The sequence below is a fragment of the Dichotomopilus funicola genome (genome assembly GCF_033296635.1).
Source record: "Dichotomopilus funicola strain CBS 141.50 unplaced genomic scaffold C8A04scaffold_9, whole genome shotgun sequence".
NCBI classification, from domain to species: Eukaryota; Fungi; Ascomycota; class Sordariomycetes; order Sordariales; family Chaetomiaceae; genus Dichotomopilus; species Dichotomopilus funicola.
The window spans coordinates 43,450-61,817 of NW_026944030.1; the positions used below are offsets into that span (position 1 = coordinate 43,450).

Here is an 18,368-nt window from a genome sequence, read left to right on the forward strand (position 1 = left end):
AAATCAGTCAAGATGTCCAAGCGCACGAAGAAGGTCGGCATCTCCGGCAAGGTACGTTATCGAACATCCATTTTCTTCTAATCTCCTTTATTCTGGACGTTGGTGCTAGAAGTGTGTTAGTTGTGGCCCTCGCTGACAATGGAGAAAATAGTATGGCACAAGGTTCGTGATCCCAACTTCTCCTACGTTCTGATTCCCGATCCGCCCTCGTCGAAGCACCGTTATTTCGATCATTCCGAAACCTGATCTATCACACCGGCGCCATGGCCTGGAGGAAGCGCGGGGCAGTGTGTTGTGGGTGGTTCGATGGCCCGTCGAATTGGGAGGTCGAAATCTACGAATGAAACGTCCAGTCCCGAAGGCGTTTTCGCTTTTGGCGCTTGGGTTTTGCGAGTCTTAGGGCTATGCATGTGGTTATGGCATCGTTGTAATGCCATACCCGCGCAGCACGGTTCCCATGCCCACCATTTCGAGACGGACCGGTGCTTTGTCGAGGGCGGACCAAGTGATTTTGATGAGAACATGGAACTGACAACAACTTCAGATACGGTGCCTCGCTCCGTAAGCTGGTGAAGAGTACGTTCTACCTTGCCTCCATTCTTGGCGCTATCGTTGCCGTGCTAACCTCAACCACAGAGCAGGAAGTTTCCCAGCACGCCAGGTACACTTGCAGTATGTACCCCGACTGATCCCTTCAGGCCGGCACCATATTTGAACAGAAAATGGCGTAGTCGACCTGTGCGCTTTGTTATACCCATGTACTGACATGCATTTTCCCCGCTCAGCATTCTGCGGCAAGAGTGAGTGCAATCCATTTCCGTTGACAACAAAACTCAAACGCTAACTCGGAACCAGACACCGTTCGTCGCTCGGCCGTTGGCATCTGGGTACGTTTCTATGCGTCGAATCCCGCGAACTCGCCCGATAACTTGCAACAATGCAACCACACCGGCAGCAACTAACATGATTCAACAGAACTGCAAGGCCTGCAAGAAGACCATGGCTGGTGGTGCTTACAGTGTTGCGTAAGTGACCCCGTGCTGTCGCTGGGCTCAGCGAGGGCTGTATTCTGACTTGGCAATTTAGGACCCCCGCGGCGGCCGCCATGCGGTCAACCCTCCGCCGTCTCCGCGAGATCACCGAGGTTTAGAGGAGCGTTGGGCGTGCTTTTGCTTTCAGGTTTGGTGTCAAGGAAAAGGACAACGGAGGCTGCGCGATACACATTCAGCCGTAGGGTACGGCGGGTCCATCAATGACAATTCTTTGAGCAACGATGAGTCCCCGGTCTCGAGTCACGATGTCAGATATATGATACGGGCGAGAACCGAACCGGCACTCCGCGAAACCCCCCTCATGACGATGATCGCTGGGGGGCGAGGCCGTCAAGGTCGCCGATTTTTTAGACCTTGCAGTTTATCGAATGACCATGACACATCCCATTGGCTGCGGTTCCACGACAGGGCGAACCGACCTTCGGTGCATTTCGGGTGAATGTGCAAAGTAACGACGAAACGAACCCCGGCTCCGTTCTCTCCCCATTTACGCCTGGGCGCCCTGCCCGCCTCGTCAGCCACAGACTCACTCAAAATAGTAGGGCGATACCGGTCTTCACAGAGCGCGATGACTACGAATATGATTTCTAACTTTCCGGATGTGAACGTGGAGCTGCCAGTCACAACCCCCATACCTAATAGCCCCCACGCAGGCCTACCAAGGCCCATGATTGGAGGCCTGGGGCCAAGGGACTGTCTCGAATGCTAACCGTGCCACAATTCACCACAGTACCTGACATGATCAGGCCCTGATGACCGAACGGAGGGCTGTCGGGATAAGGCGACTGAGATGCGGTGCAAACGAAGAGGATGACGGAATCGGATGCCCAGTGTGGGCTTGGCAGGTGGGAAACCCGTCTCGAGTTGTTTTGCCGTTTCGCCTACCACAATTGCTGTGGATCGCACTCACCAACCTTAACGTCTCCCGAATCGGGTGAAGTGAGGGGCGAGCACGCTGCGGGCTCAGGACTCATGTCCCCAACCCTTTGCAATTTCGTCATTTCGTTGACGCAGAATCAGAGGAACTACATATTTATTTATGTGTGATGCTGAGAGAAATAGGCCCGCCCCCAATCCGGCTTTACTAGGAGCAAGTCCGTGAACTCGGTCAAACAACTCGTGTAACTCTGGCTCCAACCGGTGGCGAGGTCTCACGTCCCAGCAGAGTCCGGGGGAAGAAAGAGCTACAACTTCGGCATACCCATGATAGCCACAACACGTGAGAATCGGTCGGCTCCCCTCCTCCTCAGCACAAGCCAAGCGGAAAATCGGATCCAACACTCGTACCAAGTTCCCACCAACCTACTCTACGAACCGACGTAATTCATCTCATCCCCCAATTCCTTCTTTTCTGTTGTCTTTGTCCTAGGGCATCTGGGGCAGATACAAGACACTCCTACCACTCAGCCACGATCCTCATTCTCGATCTGGGGAGATACAGCACCTCTCTACCTTCGTATCCTCCACCAAAAATCCGACGCACTTATCTTGAAGCGGTCAGTCAAACTGCTCCCATTCATTCAACAAAGCTCCCAAGACTCCTCATTCCTCATTTGTCCTGCAAGCCCCGAAATATCCTCCCCACACAGTCTCCGTTCAGGGCAAAAGAGTCAGTCAGCTGGCCCCCGAACTGCCTGCCCGGGCTGGGCCTTCCCGCTACGACCTTGCACTGTGAGGAGCCCTGTTGATTGGCTGCGGCACCCCCAAGCCGGCGCTCACACGGGACCGGACGCAAAAGGGCAGGCACCTCTCTGGCCCAGCACCAAGCAACGCTCTTTCCATCCTTCCCTTCCATTTCTCTCACTTCCACTTTTTCCATGCCCTGCGCTTTGAGCTGCCTGCACGCACGCACACACGCTCCACTCCTCCCGTCATCCCGCCCACGCTCACACACTGCAACGGCCAAGGGTTCTAACTCGACCACCCGCAGCAGGCAAACTGAACCTTAACCCTCCCAAAAACCCACTGCAACCACCACTAAGAGACAGCACCACCTTCCCCCAGCCGTTAAAGAGAGCAGCGCAACGCTCAAAGCAACACAGCATCCCAACGCTTTGAATCGACGAAACGCATCAAAAATACCTGCCAATTCCGACCAAAATCAAATACCGATACGAAATTCATTAAAGCGGCATCTGTGCCGGCTTTGGCTCAATTTATTTTGACACTTTCTTTTCCTTTTTTCCCCCGCTCGGGTCGCCACTCGCCATGGCCGATCAGTGCATCGTCTGTCTGGAGCCACTGGACGTGGAGGCCAGCGCTCTCCCGACCCCGCTGGCCCCTGCAGAGCAACAGCAGCAGCAGCAGCAGCAGCACCCAGAACACCAACAACAACAAGAGCAACAACCACAACAGCCACCACAGTCCCCCACAGTCAAACACGAACACCTCGCCATTGCAGATGCAGAAACGCTAGCAGGGAAACAAGCCCTAGGTGACGCCAACAACGGGTTGGTGCATGGGGACAACCACGAAGATGTAGCCAAGATCGATGTGTGCGGCCACATGCTGCACGATAGCTGTCTGCGCGAATGGACCGAGAAGGCCAACAGCTGTCCGATCTGCCGCCAGGCATTTCATAATGTCACCGTTTACGACAAGATTGGAGGTACGTTGCCTTTGTTGTAACTTTGGAATTTGAATCAACAAAAATCAAAGACGGACACCGTTAACTAACAACTTTCCTTTTGGCAATAGGTAAAACACTATCCACCCGTAAAGTCGAGGACAAGAGACAGGCCCCGGTAGTACCCGAGTACGACCCCCGAGAATGGATGGAGGAGTTCACCGAACAGGCCGATGTGCCGGGCCGTCGATGCCCCGTGTGCAACTCGTCCGGCGACGAGGAGACACTCCTACTCTGCGACGGTTGCGACGCCGCATACCACACTTACTGCGTCGAGCTCGACGAAGTGCCCCGTGGCCCCTGGTTCTGCATGGAGTGCGAGCACGCCCTGGGCCCGGACATCATGCAGCCCGTCGACAACGTGCCCAGCCGAGACGGCGGGTTCATGAGCCGTGGGTACTACTTCCCGCGCACACAGGCTAGTATGCGACGTGCGAGGCAGCGGGCACGGTCGGATGAGTGGCAGGGGGCTTGGGGTCGCATCACCGGCCGAGTGTGGGACGCGCTCGAGCTCGACCTTGACTATCAGGACGAGGAGGACTCGGCTGTGTTTGAGGGCTTGCAGCGATCACGGCAGCTGCGCGAGCGAGAGCGGGACGAACACCAGCGCTGGCAGCAACGGCTGAATATCGCGGCCCGACTCGGAGCGAGGGATGTGTTTTTGAACAATATCCCGCGGTGGGTGAATCAACAACAACCACAGCCGAACCCGCCATCACGCGAGGAACGGTTAGCCTGGGGCGCGCTGGAGAAGGCACGGGAGATGGAGTCGAGGAAGCGAAAGTCACGGTCTGCCACGGCAGAGCCGAGCGAGGAACCTCATCACGAGCCAGAAAGGAAACTCAAGCGGCCGCGCACGAGGCGGTTGCTGCCTCAGAACGGCGAGTCATCCTCGTCAGCCGCCCGGGACTCGGCATTATCATCATCAACATCTACATCACGGCAGCAGCAACAACAACCCCACCCTCACCACCAGCAACAGCAGAATCAGCATCAGCCACAGAACGGTTCATCTTCAAGGACGGCCGAGGCTCCACCTTCGTTCCTTTCCTCGTTGCTCAAGGAGGTCGAGATGAGCACGCCATCGGACGAGGATTCACTAGTGCAGATGTTTGGGCCGATTCCGGGTGTTAATGACGCCCCATCACCCGCGCACAGCCACGGATCAACCACACCACCGCCGCCTAATCGCGCAACCTCGCCGGTGATGACACTCAGTTCGCATATCGCACCCATCTACGCTTCACCATCCTACACCCCAACAAGAGGGCTCTCGCTCGACACAGCAGAGGAGTCCCGGTCATCCTCACCACAACGAGGTCGGCCACGGGGACCGTCACGGGACACCGCCCAGTCGTCTCCCGACAACAGCGATTCAGAACACCACCACCGCGGGCGCAGGCAACGACCACAACAACAACAACGGCCACGGCCATCGGCTGCCAGTGCCGCTGCGACAGCCGCTATCAACCGACATGGCCCACTCGAGATCCGCCAGCCCCAACCACAGCGAGCGCCCGGAGGGATCTTGTCATCGTCGACATCAAGGTCCCGGTCACGGCCGCAGAGTACATCACCAACACGAAACCACGCCAACCCGAACCCTAACCCCAACCCACATCCGCACCCACATCCGCACTCCCACGCGCTCCCACTAGAAATGAAGGAGAGCATCAGCAAGATCGTACGGGGCGCGCTCAAGCCACACTGGCATTCAAAACAACTAACGGCAGAGCAATACGAGACTATTAACCGGGATATTTCGCGCAAGATCTATGAAGAGGTCAAGGCTAGGGAGCCTGCGAGTGGAGGCCCATTGGGGGCGACGGCCGCGGGTGGTGTAGGGATAGGGACAACAACCACGGGGACAGGGACGGGAGGAAATGACGCGGTTGGGGAGGCTGTGGATGAGAATGTACAGAAGGGGTGGGAGAGGTTGGCGACGAGGGAGGTGGCGAGGGCTGTGGCTTCTTTGAAGGCGTGAGAACGAGAGTTAAGATTAGGGTTTGGAGTTGAAAGAGGATATGGAATGGAATGAGGAAGAAGAGAGTTGTATGAGGAGTGTACAGTACAATGGAACCTTGACGACGACGCCTCGAATCCGTTGCGACGATATACAACTACAACCACGACGACGGGTTTGGGCGGCCTTCTTTTATGGACATGTGACATTCATATGAATGACGGGCAACAGAGATGGCGGCGGCAGAGGGGAAGATAAGAAGAGCAGTAGAAAATGCGGATCACAGCACGGCATGGCTACCATTGCTACTCAATCATGTCTTCTCTTCTTTTTTCTCAAGGGAGGCACTCCTATTCTATTTTATTTTATTTTATCCGCTTTCTTATTTCCCAGCTCCCATCTCGTGTCAAATTATTACTCAATCACCACTCTAGCGGTTGGCAGGGGGTTGAAGGTGATGATTTGGATGGGGGATGAGGGATAAGGGATGATGGGTGGTTACGGCTGTGAATGAATGAATGGGTTTGATTCAACCTGGAAAGGCGGATGGGACGGGATGGGTTCATAGCGGGTGGGTATTTTCAGAAAAGAAAAGGAAGGGGGGTGGTTGGGGTTGGTTGTGTATTCTATGGGTTATGGGTTATGGGGTATGTATTTAGGTAGGGAGTCATTGATACCTGGGAAGTTTATCGAGTAGGCGTTTTGGTTTTGAGTTTGGGGGGGGGATATTTGATATTGAGTTATTTGAGCTGCTGGCCTCTTTTGGGGGTCACACTACTCTGCTTCTTGATTATCTCATCTCCCTTGGTATGAATCAGTGTCATTGCCCAAGCGTGAGGGTGCTGTTTTGTAGGCTACCCTGGGTCTTATTGTCCTAGCTTGGGGTCTGGTGATGAGGTTGTTTTGTATTCGAGGTGGTTTCCTTCTCCTTTGGAGCATGTTGTTTCGTTGTTTGTTGGGCCTGGGGTGGCCGGTCAGGGCGTTTTTGGATGGGATTTGGATGTGAATTATCTGGGGAATGGTGCTGAGGGTCGAGCGAGGAAGGTCAGTGGTTAAAGTTTGGCCTTGATTACGGCGGCAGTGGCATCTCTTGTATGGATGGTCACGACCTCGCTCCGTGGCATTCACATGACGTTGAATGGGCTTAGGCGAGTGTCCAAATAATCACTGCCTGCCACAAAATACACGTTAAACAGCAGGCGCGGCACAACTGAAGACAGGTCAAAGTGAATGCGGTACAGGATGGCTACTATTGTCATGCAGGTAAGAGAAGTAGCAGCGCTTAGAATTGGAGCACGAATTACGAACCGACATCCCGCGTTGAGCAGAATTCGGTATGTTCGCAGCAACTATCTAACAGCAACCCGGTAGAAAAAAAGGCAGGCACCGCTAGCGAATCAGCCGCATGTCCGTCTAGGCACCTGTAAATGGTCAGGACGTTTTGGAGGTGAGAAACAGTCTTGATGATAAGGATTGGCGCCGCGAAGAAAAAAAAAAAAAAAGGAGAAAGAGGAAACGAAGTGAAATGTTTTTCCGGGTTGTAGTCGACGGAAGCCGGGTGGTCCGTGTGTCAAGCGCTGCGCTAGTCAGAATAAAGCAGGCGGTGTGTGGTTGAGCAGCGGGCAATTGGAAGTGGGTCTTTTTGTTCAGGACGGGAAAAAGTTCACGGTTCAATTCGCAGGCAGCGAGTGGACTTTGCGATTTTGAGGTTCCCATATTCTTAACCCCCCCGTTTAAGCAATTGCAAACTCGCTTAACGACCGGCGTTGGCGTCTGCACAAGTCACACTACCACCATGATGTCGGCGCCGGGAAGAGGGTCGGCCCTGCTTAGGGGTAAGTTTGGGTTGTCTCTGTTTCAATATCAGAATTCCTCGAGCTAACTTATTGTGCCTTCTCCAGGATCCCAGCGAGTGTGCACCCAGTGTGCTCGTCCCGCCCCCCGGCCTAGGATAACCACCACCACCACCTTCCCAGCTGCGACAACACTTACTTCTCGAGCGGCCACCCTTCCCTTAGCCTCCCGCCGTTACTACGCCGTCGAAGCAGCGACAAGCACCGCCAGCACCCCCCACTCTGCCCCGCAGCCCCCATCAGCAACACAACCACCAGCCGCCTCCACAAGCAGCACAACAACCACCACCTCCTCAAACCCCTCCACCTCCAACGCAGCAGCATCAACCTCAACCGCCCCAACCCCCCAACCCAACCCCCCCCTCTACCGCATCAAATCCGCCCTCATCCTCTCCCGCCCCCCCCTCCTAACCCGCGACCAACACCCCTTCGAATCCGCCTTCTACCTCTACCAAAAACGCCTCAACGACCGTCTCACCGCCCCCTTCCGCCGCCCGTTCTACTTCCGCCAAAACACCGCCACCGACATCGACTTCCGCATGAAGCTCCGCGAGCGCCACGGGGTCCCCGCCAAGGACATCGGCCGGTACAACTCGCGGGGCCGCATGGCGTGGAACGACGAGGTACTGGTGGGGTCGACGACGTCGGATCCGCAAGTCGTGGTGGAGAAGTTGTTGGCGGATGCGGAGATGCGGATTAGTGAGGATGGGGAGCCGATTACGGCGGAGGAGAGGGTGCCTGTGGAGAGGCCGATGCCGAGGCGGAGTGAGGCGGATGAGAAGGGGGATGTGAAGAGGTTGGATCGGGCGATGGATCGGACGCTGTATTTGGTGGTGAGGAAGGGGGAAGGGGAGGAAGGGGTGTGGGGGTTTCCGGCGGGGATGGTGATGACGGAGGAGACGTTGGATGAGGTATGTTTTACTTCTTTTTTGTCTTTTTTTTCACTCGTTCCCTCTTTTTTTCTCTTCCACCTCCCCTCTTCTCACACCACGCCTTTGAACTAACAACCCCCCCCAGACCGCCGCCCGCGTCCTCGCCGAATCAGCCGGTATCAACATGAACACCTGGCTGGTCGGCCGCGTCCCCGTAGCCCACCACGTGACCCCGCCGCAGCCCGAACTCGACATCCGCGGCGAAAAGACCTTCTTCATCAAGGGCCGCATCATGGCCGGGCAGGCCGACCTGACGGGGAACACGCACGGTCTGACCGATTTCCGCTGGCTCACGCGTGAAGAACTGGAGGAGCTGCTGCCGGAGAAGTATTTCAAGTCGGTTCGGGGGATGATGGATTTGAGGTAGGGACTGGAGTTCTCTCTCTCTGTGTGTGTGTGGGGATAGAAAAAAAGGGGGAAAGGGAAGGTGGAAAGACGATGGACGGGGCAACCAGTTGCATTTGCGCGGCTGGAATAGCTTGCAAGCGAGCGAGCAAGGGGGTGCTACGAGCACGATACCCGTGGAGAGAGGGTGTTGTAAACTTAGAAATGTATGCTATGTATAAAATGTTTTTTTTCGACCGACCCAATGATCTCTGGTTTGCGCAAGGAAATTCAAACACCGGCTCATACTAACAATTTTTTGAGAAGAAAAAATGGAATTGATTCATCAATCATCAACGTGCCGAACCGACGGACTTATATCACCCAACAAAGTAACAAACAAAAAATTAACAAATGGCAAAGGAAAAACGCCCCTGACCAGCCCATTCATGACCCTTTTAGACAGTACCACTCCCGCAAGCTCCCATCACACCTCAACAACATATCGACCTTGCGGATACACTCCCGAACCCCCCACCCGCCTCCTCACCGCCGGCCGTGGCGCAAACGGATTAGGCGTAAGAACTCTAGCGCCGGCACCCCCGCCAACACCGAGACCAGCAAGCCCACCACTCCCCATCGGCCCCGCCCACTCCCTCTCTCGTTCCATCTCCCGGGCTCTTTCCCGCGCCTCTCGCAGAGCCCACTCCTCTTCCCTCTGCTGCTGCTGCTCCCAGATAGTGTCATCATACACGCCCTGATCATCGTCATTCTCGGGATAGAGAATATGGTGGTGATGGCAGTCACCGCCTAACCGCAGTCTCTCTATGTCCCTCTCTAGCCCCTCTCGATCCATGCCCGCACGGGGTCGGACATATCCATGCGCCGGCTGGACAAGGCGTACACCGGAGCGCGGACGCGAGTGATTGCTGCGGCTGCTGTTGCGGCGTTGAGCTCTCCAAGATCGTTGGCTGCGGCTCCGGCTGCGGCTCCGGCTGCGGCTGCAACTGCGGTCATTGCTATGACTCCGATTGCGTCTTCGCCTGTAATGATCGACAGCACGGCTCTGCGCCTGGCTACGAGCGCGGGTGTGTTGGTGATTGAGACTGCGGCTACGGGTTCTTCCACGGTCCCGATCCCTGTGATCTCTATGATCTTTATAATCTCGGTCTCGATGATCGCGACCCCGGTGATGAGTTCTGCCTTGAGAGTGACCACGGCGCCGGTTGGGACTGGCGCTCCCTCCTCTGCGGTGACGATGGTGATTGTTCGGGGAAGGAGACCGGGATCGAGGAGGCGTCCTAGAAGGCGACCTCGAGGGCGGCCTATCCCGAGAGCGGGACCTCGAAGGCGGCCGATCCGGTGACCGAGAACGAGAACGAGACCGGGACCGGGACCTGGACCTGGATCGTGACCGAGAACGGCCGCGGACCCGGCCGTATCTACGGTCGTTCTGAATGATGATGGGAGTAGAACCGGGGCGCTTGGGCGCGTTTGCCCCGACCATGTGTTGAGCGACACGCTCAGCGATGTTGATGGCCTCCTCTTGAGTTTTGGCACGGCCAGCCTCGAACCCCTTAGCAAAGATGGTGTTGAGCGTTGCCGGGTTCGCTGCCGTGTTTGGCTGATTCATAGGAATAGGGGCCGAAGTGTTTTGTTGCCCCGGAAGTAGCGCCGGATTTCGTGATGCGGTGGGCACGCCCCCAATTTGGTGGTTTGGCTGTGGTTGATTGATCACGGGGGCCATGCCAGAACCCCGGAACTGCTGACCGGAAGGCGGGATAGGCCCGGGAGCCTGGATATGACCGGGAGCCTGGATATGACCGGGAGCCTGACCTTGGGCCTGTACCACAGGCGGTGGAGGCGGCGGGGGGAAGAACGGCATCTGATTTCCACCTTTTGGCCCAGATGCGGTCTGCATTGGGGCCGGTGGTGAGGGTGCCACGGGCGGTACGGCACCTGGCATGTTGATTGTGCCCCGAGGGAGCTGGACAAACCCCTGCGCCCCTGCAGTCCTCTGAGTGGGCGCCGTGACGGCGTGCTGGTGTACCTCGAGGCTAGGACGCCCCTCATCCGGATGATGACGGGGCGGATGGGGCCCGCCTCCTCGGCCAAAGCCGGGCTGGACGGTGTAACGTGTCCGACCCTCCTTAAATTGCGCCTTCTGCGGCGACCAATCGAAGGATCTGCCGCTCGCAGGAGTGGATGGAGGCGTGTAGTCCGTGTCGTTGTCTCCTGCAGAGAAGGTCTCCGAGTATACGGACGCGTTCGAGCTGGCTGGACTCCGGGCCTCGTGATGAATATGAGGTGGCGGCCGGCGATCGTTGAGAGCGCGGCCCCCTGGCTTGGGTTGATGGAGTGCCTCGTGGTGTGATTGCCGCCGCTGGGCAGGCTGGATAACGGCTTCTCCGCGTTGGTGCGGGTAGGCCGTCGTCTTGTAACCAGTGTTGTAACCCGTGTTCACACCTTGCACTCCAACAGTCCTCGGCGGAGGTAGTTCGTGGGCTTGGTGAACATGCGGTGGGTGGTGGTACTGTCCATTTGTGGGAACTTGGACGTTCTGCTGAGCGTTGCGGGATTCGAGGAGGGCGAAGGGGTCGACGCCGGGCCGGGGAGACCTCTTGAAGTATACGGTGATACTCCTCAGGTCGGGCATGGGCTGTTGTAGGTCCCGGAGTTTCTTGGAGCTGGCATCTTTGTGTTGCTTGGAACGCGACTTGGGCGGCGCTACCTTGACCACGCCGAACATGCCGACGTAGTCCTTGCGGCGTTCACGTCTCTTCCACTCTCTCTCCTTTTCCTTCTCTCTCTCCTTCTCTCTCTCCTTCAACCTAGCCCGCTCCTGCTGCTTCACGTCTGTCAGGGCATCCAGCTGCGCGAGCGTGAGTTGGAACCACTGGTCGCCATACTTCTTCTGGACTTCAACTAAGGCGCGCTCAACTTGCTCCTTTTCATATTGGTTGAGAGTCTCCCGCTTTTCCGTAACCGATATGGTTGTGCGGTTGAGTCGGCGTACGATCCGTTCAGCCTCTTCATTGCTGATGCCAGGGACCTCCTTGACGACGGCACTCCTCCATGATGGCTTCTGCCGCCCACCATCGCTGTCGTAGCCGTTCTGGTCGAGCCGAGTGATTCGTACCGCGATGTAATGGGAGCAAGCCTCACGAGCTTCTTCAGTTGTCAAGGGTCGCTCCCGTAAATCGACGACCTTTTCAAGGGGCTCTCCCTGGACAAATGGTGTGGGCCGAGGCTGTGGGGGGAAGGCAACTGGCGCCGTTGGGCCGTACTGTTGCATGTTGACGTTGTGAAGTTGATTGAGGGGTTGCCGGCCGACCTGAACCTGGTAGCCGGGTAGCTGAGGTGGACCAAGAGGACGTTGGGCCTGATCCATGTTGGGTTGTCGGTCAGGGGCTGCCGTGTTGGAGACGGAGCTCTAGGTACTCCGGGGAAACCAAGTGGTGTGAAAAAACAAGGCTTCGTGGAGAGCCTAAAGGTTCTTCTGGCGCCTATCGGCCGATGAGCAGGCGGACAGATGAACTGCAACTTATAAAAAAGCTAATTGTTCAAGATAAACGAGGAACTATATCGAACAGGGGCAGATCGGGGCGCAGCTGGGCACGAGAGGAAGTGCTGGAATTGGAATGCGGGGATGAATCGACACAGAGACCGGGCAACGAAGCACCTTGAGTGTTTTATACACATACCGGCTTCCATTATCTCGAAAGAAGTATGGAGAGGGGAACGGGGCAAATTGCGGGTTACGCAAGACGGAGTACCCCCTGGAGAGGTGTCTCTGGGGGATGGTAAGAAGGGGGTGTCGTCGTCTCGCCCGAGCAAGGAGGGGTGGGAGGCAAAGCAGCCTCTCATCAATGCAGTGGTACGGTCGATCTAGCTCCCTCGATCTGCGGCCGGCCGTCAAGAAGGGCTACAGATAGACGACCTTGACAAGGCAACCGGGCGACGAGCGCCATCCCGACTCCTCGCATCCTTGGTTTGGTTCAGCAACGCCATCGGTGTTCCGGCCCAGGCGGGGTAAAAGCCGCCGACCGGTTTCTGCGCAGTGACCTCGACATGTAAGTTGTACAAAAGAGACTCAGGAGAGAAGGCTTAAGACCCTTGAAGAGAGTGATCCCGGAGCATCGATATGGGAGTAGGATTGGGCCGGCAACTCGAGTTTGGCCGGATGTTTCGATCGCTGCACGTCAGAGGTGCAGGAGCCTTGGATGCCTCCAAGCCTCGTGGGTTATTGATGTTCACTCGCCTTCAGCTCTCGCTAAGGCTGCGGGCAATCCGGGACAGATGGGGGGACGTTTGGGCGAGGAGGGGGCATGTTGGATGTTGCCGGCCCGGGAAAGGGGTCGGAAAGTTCATTCGCTAGAATCTCTCATGCGAACCACGCATCTCGGGCGAACCAAGGCAAAGTTCACTTTAGGGAACAGGAGGTGGTTGCCTCGCCCGGTCTGGTTCTGGGCTCGGCCGGGCAACAATGCAGCGGAGAAGGGAAGCTTGAGGTTCAGGCAAGCTCCTGCCGGGCGTGATAGTGGGGCAGCATTGCCGAAGCAGGTGCGGTCGGGCAACCCCATCTCATCCACCATCAACCCTCAATGCACCTTCCGAGTTGTCCTTGTTGGTCTGCCAAACCCGCACCTCCCTGTGCTCTTTCTTCTTGTCATGTCTCTAGTTGCGGAAGGCCCGAACACAAACTGCAGTCATGACCGCCACGGCATCTTTCCTCCGGTACGTCTCACACAGGGAAGGCGCGGCTCTGCAAGCCGACATCTTCCCCGGGGGCTGTAGTATGCAATGGGGTTGCGCGGCGGCTGCACCACCTACTCCAAGTTTGGTGCCCGCCCGCACTTACAACACAAATGAGTGTCTTGTTGAAGCGGCAGCAACATTGGGGTGACGTCCACACGTGGTCCCCGATGCGGTTGGGCCGTTAGCATGTACACCTGCGTCGGTACCCTGAACACGGTGAATACGATGCGATTCCGATCACTTTGGCCTGAGCAGGTCGCCGTTCTCGAGGCTCATGTTGCTCGAGATATGTGTGATGTATGTGCGCGCTTGGAAAGTTAAGACTCGGGGAGTGTGTCGACTGCCGTCAGGAGTACGCAGGACACTAATCGTGTTGGAGACCGAGGTCAGGAGGGGTAAACCGAGACTGCCCCTCACCTCAAGCCTCACCTTTTTTTCGACTCGCCCGGTATCGATCTGTGGGATGGCTTTTGCCTGCCGTTTGAGACAGCCTCACTTTTCACCCTGACTTTCACCTTTTTCTGTTTCCGTCACCGGGCTCCACGGTTTCCAACGCCCTTTCGCCACCATGCAGTCTCCCGTCTTGCAGGGCTGGAGCTCTTGGGTTGGGCAGCGCAGCGTGCATATCTCAGCTTGCGGAGGGTGGGCGGCTCTTTATCGACATACGTTTGCTCGTAAGCAAGGCAACTCAGGATGCGGTGACCGATCTTTGCCCGGCTACAGTAGGTCCTCCAACGCCAAAGGCGCACAGCTGGTGGCGTCGAAACAGACTTCCGATTAGCCACCAACGAGTTTAAGAGCAAAAGGAGCAATCTCTGCGGTGATATTCAGGGTATTTTTCTCTCTGCGGTACACCAGGCTGTGCAGACTAAGGCCGGTTGGATCTCGGCTGGCCCGTACCCGACAGGTTAACTAGCGTTGACCTGAGACTTCATGGCATCATTCACTCTCACGGCCTAACCTCACCGGTTCCGATCGTAGAGCCACATTCAACTCGCTTAGCAGCCGCGATATTCGGTTGCCTCGTTTTGATCATCGGTTTGCCTTAATCCACTTCAATGCGGCTCAACCACCCACGCTCGGTGTTTCCGGATTATAGCTACCGCCACGTATTGAGAAGGCGAGAACGAGCCGTTGCATGGGAAACTCTGTTGTGGTAGACTGCTGCACGGATGTTGAGAAACGCCTTGATGGTCATCATCCGGCACTTGGTCTAAAAGTATGCCGGCCCGGATTTTGTTGACCTCCTCCAGAACCAACCCAAAGCCGTCGACTCCTGACCCGTCATACCAAACTCAACACTATCATCGTATCTCGCCTTTACCGAAGGGTCCACCTGTCAAACCGGCATACAGGCATACACAACTTTTCTGCGGACCCCAGCGGCCGTCCGTCTGTGAAACTCCAACATGTTGGTTCCACCGCCTCGGTATTTATCTAGGCCTAGCAAATCCGGGGGAATCCGACACATCTAGCAAAACAAACTCGACTTCGAACAAGATCAGCTCCCTCTGTCTGTGCTAGAAACTAGCTGCTCCTCAAAACCTGAATATATGATATAGCTCAATGACGACAGCGTGTCTTGCCCTGCGAGACACTTCAAGGATGTGAGGCCAGGGCCCCAACTGCTCATACACCTGAACCTCCCATTCGTACGGTGATCAACTAACAAGCTTAACACGGTCCCACCAAATACCCCGTGTCTCGCCCTCACTGATCTCATCCATGACCATCCTCGACAGAACCAACCCAGGCAGGGCCCATTATTTTTTCCGCATTTCTTTTCTGACACAAGACCAAACTCCCCATCAAAGAAACACTAACCAGTCAGTCGCCTGAGTAATCGGGCAACACAAGACCCCACGGACGTAACTCCCCCAAAGGGGCAAGGGAAGTTTGAGGGGAATACAGAATAGGATACAACATCCTCCATCACACCATCCGCACGGGAGCGGGGGGGAGGGGGGACAGGGAGAAGAGCATGAGTTGTGTGTTGTGTGGGTAAGGAGGAACACCCACCTACCTATCTACCTACCTACCTCCCTACCTTACTTGCTTACCTCCCCTCATCCTCCACGCTCCACCAGAGCACAAGAACGAAGACCATGCCGTGAGATTTCCCCCCCCTCCCACACCCCACACCGGCTTCTTGGCCCGAAGTTTGACACGTCCAAGTAGTTAAGTAAGACAGCGTCGGGGGTCACGCGCTCGAGGCATTTGCACTGGGGCACAACAAGAGCATCATGCAGCTGGAGGTGCCAATCAAGGATGAGAGTGATAACGATAATTATGATGATGAAAATAGTAAACTAAAACGACACTACACTTTCCAAGAAGGAAAAGACGCAGGGGTTCAGAATGACAAAAGTGTATAGCAGCCGGTGAATTGAAGATTCGAGTAAGCAACCATGGTATTCTAACAGAAAAGAGGGGAGGACAACTGTCAAAAAAGGATCCGGGTTCACTCGCTCAATACCCCTTCACGTGAAGAGCCCAGATCAAGAAACGAATCCACAGAATTGACAACTCGGCTGAAACAAACTGAATTACTCAAAAGGGTCATGGCGGCTCATCGAGACACGTCCTCCTCATGCTCCTAGACACCATTCACTCAACTAGGTTTAAAATCTGACTCTTTTCAAAAACGGGCTTTTATCCTGAATAGGCAAACCGTAACACCTAAACCCTCCAAATTCATTCTTTTATGACATCCATCAGACCTTTCCCAACCCCTGACCACTGTCTGATGCCCTGCAACTAACCTAGGCCCAACTACACACTTGAGCTGTCATATGTTTAGAATGTCTCAACCCACCGATACACCGGCGTCAACAAATTGATGGGAAACCAAAATTTTAGCTTACCACAGTCTAAGACACAAGGCAAGGTGTCAGCTCGGCATAACTCTAGCAGTCGGTGCCAAGGAGGACCATCTCAATGGCATCGTTAACCATTCTTGGGAGTCCCAAATTGCAGAGCAAAGTGTCTGATTCTTAATTCTAGACATCTACCTGATGAACAACGTCCCCTTCTAACGATAGCTCAAGCATTCCAAACACTGTACATGTTACTGGTCTAGCAATCGCAGTCCTCCTTATCCTTATCTGACTCGCCATGTCCCTCATCCTCTTCATCACCATGCTTGTGCTCATCGTGGTGACCCTCATCATCGTGGCCATCACCATGCTTCTCGTCCCCATGCTTCTCGTCCCCATGCTTCTCGTCCCCGTGATCATGGTGGCCGTCATCGTGGGAGTCATGCGAGTCTTCCGAATGCTTCTCCTCGTGAGGCGCTACGAAGTGGGGTTCACAGCTAGACCAGGTTGGGGGCAGGAATGGGAGTACGGGGATTGTCTCAATCTCCTCATGGTGGCCGTGATGACCGTGATGGCCGTGATGACCGTGGTGCTTCTTCGGGATCTTGGTGACTTGGCGGACGCCATGGTGGAACTTCTCAAAAACCCAGCATGAGTGCAGGCTGTCGGTGTTGTAGAACCCGCCAAACTTGCGGTGGTCCTTGGTCAAGAACGTGTGGCTCTCGACCTTGCTTTTGTGGTGGCCCTTCTTCTTGCCATGATCGCTGTGGTCCTCAACCTCCTGGTATTGTCCGGTGCCGTAATGGTCATCAGGACCCCAGCAGTGGAAAAAGTCGTTGCCCTTGCCGCTATGAATCTAAAAGAGATCCGTTAGAGAGACTGCTACGGGAAATCGGAGGAGAAGAGAGGGGGACCCACCTCGAGAGTGTTGTCAATAATGTCGCTAGCCGCCTCATACTGGATGTTCAACTCCCCAGACTTGTTGCTGAGATGGTCAGGGCGACCGGGCCCGGCATACAGAGGCCAGTGTACGCGGGCGGGAAGAGTCGACCAATCGACATGACCATGGCCGGCGAACTCCTCCAAAGTCTGGTTCTTGGGGGGCAGGCTAATCCCGCAGGAATCCTCGCAACAGTCCTCCTCGGGGGTCCAGGCATGCTCGACTGTGCACTTGACTCCATGCTGGGCAGTGGTCAAGAAGGGGAGCACGGTCGATAGTTGTGCCGTGGTCTTAGGGCAAGTATCGGTCACAGTCCAGTTCCAAAAGAAGGACCAGGCGTATGTGCTGATGGTGTGGGTGGTCTCAATCTTGTCCTTGTGCCCGCGCTTGTGATGATGACCATGATGGCCGTGGTGGTGGCCCTCTTCCTTGACCTCGCTGTGGTCGACCTCGACGAAGCAGGTGATGCGGTTCGAGCCGCTCGAAGTCTTCGGGCAAGTTGACCCTGCAACAACAGCACTGGGGCAAAGCAAAGCGGCAACGATGCCGGCCGAAAGTGCGGACTTCATTGTGGACAGTTGTTTATCAATGACAGAGAGGTGATAATGCGGTTAAAACGGCGATAATGAGAGGCTCGGAAACCCAAAAAATGAGAGCGATGCTTTGGCGAGATGAAGACTGTTGAGGTTGGAAGAAGAAAGCTGGGAGTTCAACCGAACACCGGAAGATGGAGTTAAATGTTACTTGTTCCCGCAGAAGCCTCCTTCCGACCTAACTAGCTATAACCTCGAAAAGGCAAGACGTTCCCTAACAGCCGCATGATATTGCTGAGCATCCGGAAGGAATAAAAGCAAAGGAACAACACTGAGGAAAGCCCCGCCTAATGGAAACCGACCCATCAAACCGACATTCAATCCCGACAACAAGGGAATGGACTGACACATCTTTAGCGAAAATTCTAGGCTGTGAAGAAAGGGAGGGATTCAAGGCTGTACTAACCCACTCGTGTTCTCAAACCAGGTGGGTAGCCACCGACCTAGCCCGTGTATGCTCTGTTGAAATATGAGGAAGGCACAACCCGCAAGACGCCTCGCCAATAAACCA

The 18,368-nt window shown here is 55.6% G+C and overlaps 5 protein-coding genes across 5 annotated transcripts; 3 read left to right on the top strand and 2 right to left on the bottom strand.

Moving 5' to 3' along the window:
• Nucleotides 1–12: 12 nt before the first annotated feature.
• C8A04DRAFT_25778 (60S ribosomal protein L43) lies at nucleotides 13–1,150 on the top strand (the record flags this gene model as incomplete). Its single annotated transcript, XM_062779690.1, has 8 exons — nucleotides 13–51; nucleotides 152–162; nucleotides 545–576; nucleotides 637–672; nucleotides 786–800; nucleotides 856–887; nucleotides 976–1,025; nucleotides 1,087–1,150. The coding sequence occupies 8 exons, from the start codon at nucleotides 13–15 to the stop codon at nucleotides 1,148–1,150; spliced, it is 279 nt and encodes a 92-aa protein (XP_062639643.1).
• A 2,110-nt stretch (nucleotides 1,151–3,260) lies between these two features.
• Nucleotides 3,261–5,662, top strand: C8A04DRAFT_9831 (uncharacterized protein; the record flags this gene model as incomplete). The annotated part of the gene is made up of 3 exons (XM_062785646.1): nucleotides 3,261–3,660; nucleotides 3,750–5,483; nucleotides 5,559–5,662. The coding sequence occupies 3 exons, from the start codon at nucleotides 3,261–3,263 to the stop codon at nucleotides 5,660–5,662; spliced, it is 2,238 nt and encodes a 745-aa protein (XP_062639644.1).
• Nucleotides 5,663–7,436: 1,774 nt separating this feature from the next.
• C8A04DRAFT_34998 (39S mitochondrial ribosomal protein L46-domain-containing protein) lies at nucleotides 7,437–8,793 on the top strand (the record flags this gene model as incomplete). The annotated part of the gene is made up of 3 exons (XM_062783009.1): nucleotides 7,437–7,476; nucleotides 7,543–8,405; nucleotides 8,512–8,793. The coding sequence occupies 3 exons, from the start codon at nucleotides 7,437–7,439 to the stop codon at nucleotides 8,791–8,793; spliced, it is 1,185 nt and encodes a 394-aa protein (XP_062639645.1).
• A 444-nt stretch (nucleotides 8,794–9,237) lies between these two features.
• C8A04DRAFT_25781 (uncharacterized protein) lies at nucleotides 9,238–12,141 on the bottom strand (the record flags this gene model as incomplete). The annotated part of the gene is made up of 3 exons (XM_062779691.1): nucleotides 9,238–9,507; nucleotides 9,615–10,051; nucleotides 10,197–12,141. 3 exons carry the CDS (start codon nucleotides 12,139–12,141, stop codon nucleotides 9,238–9,240), a joined length of 2,652 nt encoding a protein of 883 aa, XP_062639646.1.
• A 4,442-nt stretch (nucleotides 12,142–16,583) lies between these two features.
• Nucleotides 16,584–17,833, bottom strand: C8A04DRAFT_34999 (uncharacterized protein; the record flags this gene model as incomplete). Its single annotated transcript, XM_062783010.1, has 2 exons — nucleotides 16,584–17,180; nucleotides 17,243–17,833. The coding sequence occupies 2 exons, from the start codon at nucleotides 17,831–17,833 to the stop codon at nucleotides 16,584–16,586; spliced, it is 1,188 nt and encodes a 395-aa protein (XP_062639647.1).
• Between the last annotated feature and the right edge of the window lie 535 nt (nucleotides 17,834–18,368).